The sequence below is a fragment of the Ailuropoda melanoleuca genome, chromosome 4 (assembly GCF_002007445.2).
Source record: "Ailuropoda melanoleuca isolate Jingjing chromosome 4, ASM200744v2, whole genome shotgun sequence".
NCBI classification, from domain to species: Eukaryota; Metazoa; Chordata; class Mammalia; order Carnivora; family Ursidae; genus Ailuropoda; species Ailuropoda melanoleuca.
Window position 1 is genome coordinate 1354683 of NC_048221.1, and position 6000 is coordinate 1360682.

General features: G+C 55.6%; 1 protein-coding gene across 3 annotated transcripts in view; it reads right to left on the reverse strand.

Moving 5' to 3' along the window:
• AP3D1 (adaptor related protein complex 3 subunit delta 1) overlaps window positions 1–5994 on the reverse strand; it is a 39397-nt gene extending 33403 nt beyond the window's left edge. For all 3 annotated transcript variants that reach the window (XM_034657417.1, XM_034657415.1, XM_034657416.1), the window contains exon 1: window positions 5809–5994. In XM_034657417.1, the coding sequence (XP_034513308.1) occupies window positions 5809–5904 (96 nt within the window). In that variant the 5' untranslated portion in view covers window positions 5905–5994. The remainder of the gene's footprint in view (window positions 1–5808) is intronic.
• Between the last annotated feature and the right edge of the window lie 6 nt (window positions 5995–6000).

The window sequence follows — 6000 nt, forward strand, 5'->3', positions numbered from 1 at the left end:
GTCCCACCATAGGGGACAATGGTGCCAGGACCCACCCGTGAGCCTGGGTGCTGCCCGCGTAACAAGGACAGGATCACAAAACGTGGCCCAATTTGTGGCCCACGTAAGCAGCCTTGGGGAAGCCAAGACTAGGAGGGATGGTGAGGCTGGGAGTGTCTGCCATCTCTGTACCCTCCACAGGCCCTGGGCAAGGCAGGGGAGGGGTCCATGGACTGGGGGGGAGGGGGAGAGGAAGCCCATAGTCAAGCCTCAGACTTCCTAACCAGATTTCCTAGAGCAGAGGGGTGTTCCGGGGGGGGTGTCACCGTGCCCCCCCGGGAACATTTGTGGCTGTCAGGACTGGGGGTGCTCCCGGCATTGAGTGAGCACCCAGGATGGCCCCCACAGTACTGAGGGAAAGGGCACCCGTCCTTCCTTCTACTGCTCCCAGGCGCTCCCAACTGTAGTGCACACAAGAACCACACAAGGCTGGTTCAAATGCAGACACAACCCCACCGCAAGCCTTGGTCCTCTCAGCCGCCCCACCCACGGCCTGGCTACGTACCATGCCTTCGGCCTCGAGTGGGCCCCTTAAAAAGCCCTTACAAATCGGCAGCCAGACAAACAGAAAAAGTGACCAAGCTCTAAGAGGCAATGTCACAAGGAATGCAACCGGACACACACCGAGCAAAGCACACCCAGCTATGTTCTCGGTCAGGCAACTGAAAACTGCCGTCTGTCCTGCCCAGGCCGCAGGTTCTGACCGTTCCAGACTACTCCGGGGTGCTCATCGCCTGTGCTGGGACGTGCGCCGGGAGAAGTGCTTGGCAGGCGGGCAGCGCCCACGAGGAAGGTGGACAGCAATCCCAGCCCGGAGAGTCATTCATAGAAGGCTCCAGACTGGAAACTACCCAGAAGTCCAGAACAGTCAAACGGGTAAATCAAGGACTGCAGACAGAGAGCCAGGTGCTGTCAGCCACAGCACCCACAAGCTACGGGGCTCCCCTACAGCGGCGAGCGTCAAAGGAAGGAGCGGGGCCGAGAGAACTATGCTTTAGGCAGCAGTCCGCCAGACCGTGTAGGGACACAAATTTCCGTATTAAGTTATAAGCAAAGCAAGGAAATTACAATCAGAGAACTTAAGCTAATTGTATTAATTAAACTACATAACAGGGGCTCCTGGGTGGCTCAGCTGGTGAAGCGTCTGCCTTCGGCTCAGGTCTTGATCCCAGGGTCCTGGGATGGAGCCCCACATCGGGCTCCCTGCTTAGCGGGGAGCCTGCTTCTCCCTCTGCCGCTCCCCCTGCTTGTGCTCTCTCTTTTGCTCTGTCAAATAAATAAATTCTTAAAAAATAAACAAACAGAAGAAACTACGTAACATCTAACGCACTACGACTGCACAATGAATAAGGGTTAGGAAAGAAGCACATCTAGACAGCACTCTGCGCATCTGTCTGGAACCGGTTTTCCTTGGCTCCCATGCCCGGGAGGGACACCGGCAGGCTCAGGGCTGGGTCCCACACGACTGTACCCACCTCTGACCCCGGCCCCCAGCCCAGGCTGTCTGTCACCTGTGCTCTGACCGACAGGCTATGAATTGGAGTTCACAACACCCCCTCCTCTCAGGTCTGATTAATTTGCCAAAGCAGCTCACAGACCTCAGGAGAGCACCTGTTCGCCTTCAGCAGCTGAGTACAAAGTAAAGAGCATGACAGACCGGACAACGAACAGCGAGATGAAGAAGTACCCAAGGAGGTGTCCAGAGCGGTCAAGTATAGGAGCTCCTGGCCTTGGGGAGCCTCTTCACCACGCCATCCTCCCAGAACACGATGCTTTCACCAACCAAGACCCTCTCCTAACCCCACGGTTTAGAGATGTGCATGACAGATGATTAATTCAATACCTAGCCCTCTCCCCTCCCCAGAAGATAGGGGTGGGACTGAAAGTTCCAAGCTTCTAATCATGGTCTCTCTGGTGACCTGCTCCCATCCAGGAGCCCACCAGGTCATCTCATTAGAACGAAAGACACTTCGATCACCCAGGAAATGCCAACGGATCTGGGAGCTCAGGGTCAGGAACTTAGGGAGGAGGCCAAATACGTATCAAGGATGTTCCTAATGCCTTTATCGCTTAGGAAATGACAAAGACTTTAGGAGCTCTGTGCCTAGAGCGAGGGACAAAGACCAAAATATGTATTTCTTACATCACAATATCACAGGGTCCAACAACATGCTGATGATGAAGGAAACACAGGATGCATGGATGAAGGGAAAAGCATTAGGGAATCTGGAGAGATTTTTTTTTATCAATGTGGATCAGCAGTTCTCCTGGGCAATGTCTGGGGACATCTGTGGTGGTCACAAGTGGGATGCTCCTGGCATCGAGTGGGTGGGGCCAGGGATGCTGCTCAGCCCCCACAGTGCCCAGGACAGACCCAACCCCCAAAATGATCCAGTCCTGAATGTCAGCGGTGCCAAGGGGGGAGACCTCGATTTAGGGTAATGACTCACGTTATTAAGGAAAAATAAAAAAACTCAGTTCAAATTTAGTATCTGCTCCCCCTCAGAAACTGTTAAACTAAAAGGAACCTCTTACAAACAGCCACAAAGCCCTGAGTGCCTGACCAGGCCAGACATGACCTACACTTCGGTAACTGTCCCTGGAGCGGACCCCAGTCCTGGACTCACCTCCGTGGCCTGATGACCCCAGCACCAACTTCCTGGGTTGAACCCCAGGATACTGCCATGTTTGAGATCAGAAACAACGGAGTATCAGCAATTCCATACAGTTCAATCTTAATCCCAGATTACACCTTATTTCAAAACACTACTCTAGGCAAACTGAATGAGTGTCTGAAGTTCTGAAACAACAGTTACATGGGTTGGAAGTGTCTATATCTAGGCAAAAACAAGTCGACACCATTCAGATACTAGCAGATCCACTCAGGGCCCGCACCCAACCAAGTGAAGCCACTTAAATGCTGGGAATGAAATAAACCACGAACACCCAGACCAGGGGGAGGCACATGTTAACGATCCTGTGGGAGGTCTTCATACGTTGTATCCTGGGACGCAGTCAGTAAGGACCACTGCACTAACGAGATGCAGAACAGAATCTTTTCTAAGAAAACTCTATGCCCAACGTGGGGCCTGAACTCATGACCCCGAGCTCAAGAGTCACAGGCTCTGCAGACTGAGCTGGCTGGGCGCCCCCGGATGCAGAACAGAATCTTAACAGGCCCTGAGCACTGCCAGCATGCTCAGAATTGCCCACGATTTCTATGCACGGAAAAAACACTCAAAGCATACACTCCAAACTGATTTACAGGGAGGGAGCTTTTCCCTTTTCCTTTAATAAACATCGAGCAGGGGCACCTGGCTGGCTCAGTCAGTTGTCTGCCTTCGGCTCAGGTCGTGACCCTGGAGTCCGGGGATCAAGCCCTGCACTGGGCCCCACAAGAGCAGGGAGCCTGCTCCCCCCTCCCCCGATCATACCCAAAGTTTAGGAACAAGGATATTTGCAAGCAGATTTCGCCCTACCTGCCAACATCATTTGTGCTCTATCTTAAGGATACCTTAAGGATTAAAAATAAACTCAAGCACCCCAGAAATATATGAATTAGACCACTTTTTCAAACTTTTTGGACTCATTTTAAGAAATATGTTTCCACAGTAACCCAATACGATGCATGCACACAGTTATCCTAAGCTGAAATAAGTTTCAAAAAACAGCAGTTACTCTACGTGTATGCGGGACTGGGACTTTCTAGTTTCCTTTTTAACATAACCCATTAAAGTGAATTCACAACCCACTAAGGGGTTGCAGGCTGAGATTTGGAAGAGCCAAGCAGACAGCTTCACGGGTGCTCTGGTGCTCACAGAAGCCCACATTACAGCACCTGCCGAATCCTCAGAAGGGCGCAGCAAGGTGGGGAGGTGGCCGTCATCCCCACTGTATAGGCGTGGCTCTCTCCACCTCATCCAAAGAGGCCCAAGAACCTGGACGCAGGTCACCCAACATGACTAAATTACTGTGAATCACGCTGCGTTTCCATGTGGCTTTCAAGGTCCCCTCGAGCCTCATTTGTAGGATGCCACGCAGAAGTTAAGCTAAAATCTATTCTAAGCAGTACACTCTGAAGGAACTATAGTGCTGCAGAAAACGCGTGTCTTTGCTGGGGGGCGGTGGGTAGAAGGGAAGGGCCTATTGGAGCCAGAGAGTGGGGGACTAGGAGTAACAAGTCATCTGCTGTGTGCACAGGGGCACGTTCTGGGGCCAGAACGGGGGCCTCAGTAACCAGCCTCCAGATCACCAGGATCTTCTGGTGAGGAGACCATGGCGTCCCTGCAAATCGCCCACAGGTCAAGGGCAGGACCCACGCAGAACCCGGGCCTCGATGACTTCCGACAGCAGCCTCTTCCACCACAACACCCCCGTGAAAAGGGCCCCAAGGGTGGAGATGGTGCCAGCGATTCTCAATGAATCAAGTATGGCTCGGGGAACGGCCCAGGAACAGTGAGCATCCCCCCAAGCGTCGAGGCGCCCTACCGGGAGTGGGCCATGGTCCCAGGGTTCTAAGACGCACGAACACAGACAATCAGGTGGTCAGCCAGCACACAAAAGGAACCTGAGGGTATGAACGTGTTCCACATTTGCCTGGCCACCCTGGGTAAGTAAAACCCATCCCAACCGCTACTTCTCCAAGTCACAGACCCTGGGGTCCAGGACTGAGATACATAACGTAACCAACACTGCTGACCAGAGCTTCTAACTCCAGGCAAAACTCAGGTGCGGAAAAGGAGGAGGGAAATGACCTAAAATAACCCCATTACTTTTCGGGGGAGGTCACGCCCCTTCTGAAAACGTGCAACAGCACGGCAGGAACTCAGGCCCAGCAGATGGACCTGGGCTGAGGGTGCCTCCCAGCAAATTCCCTGACTTCTGTGCACCTCCCAGCCGGTACTGCCGGGCTTCCGGCGCCATTGTGAGCAGGGCGGGAGAGTCTGGTGGTGGGACCCGTTCCTCAGGGCCACTCCCTCCCCCTAGGAAAGTGCGGTGCTCTCTCACGACCCCTCGTGTGAGTGTGGGCTCTAGGAAGCCAGAGTCCTGATGGCCACTAACTGTCCCCATTCCTCTCAAATCTAGGTCACAGGTTGGGGGGAGGGGCAGAGGGAAGGAAATGGTGCCCACGGTTACGATCTTACTTCTGGAAAACCTTCCCCTTGCCCTGCCTTTAGGGTTTCTAGTTGAAAGCGGTTCCCCATTCCAGGACCCCTCGGCAGCTTCCGTATTTTGAGTCAGGGATCCCACTGTCTCCCTCCCTCCCTCGGAGGGGCGGCCCCACCTTCCAGGACTCGGGCCCAGGAGGCAAGGCCCGATTCCGGACCCGGCCCCAGACAGCGACCTGGACGCGCACTAGCGGGGGCGGCCCGCGGAGAGGAAGGTCCCCAACCAGGAGTCCAGAGCCCTGGAGAGAACCTAGGGCCCTTCCAAGTCTCTTCCGCGGACACCTGCGGGAAGGAGGGAGGCGGGCGTCCAACACCCAGAGGGTAAACTGAGGCCACGGGGGGGGTCACCCAGCGGGAGGGCCCCCAGGAGACCCGACACACACAGAAGGTAAGGAAGGTCTTGAGAACCGCGGCTCTGGTCCCGTCCGGGGGCCGTCTTCGGCCCTCGGGGGTAAACTGAGGCTCAGGGAGAAAACGGGCGTGGGGCGGCCCGGGTGGCAAGCAGGCAGGGCTGGAGTCGGGAGCAGGGCTTCGGGGACCAGCTGGAGGCCGGAGTCGGGGTCCGGGTCGGTCTTGGGGCCGCGCGGTGCGCCGGGCTCACCTCGTCCTCTTTGTGGTTGCGGATGCCGCGCACCAGGTCCTGCAGGTTCTTGTCGAACATGCGGTCGATGCTGCCCTTGACCATCTTGAGGGCCATCGCGGCGGACGCCGCCGGGCTCGAGCCCCGGGAGGCCCGCGGCGGGGCACAGTGCGGGGGCCCGGGGGCCGCGCTTGCCGCCCGCGGGAGCGCTGC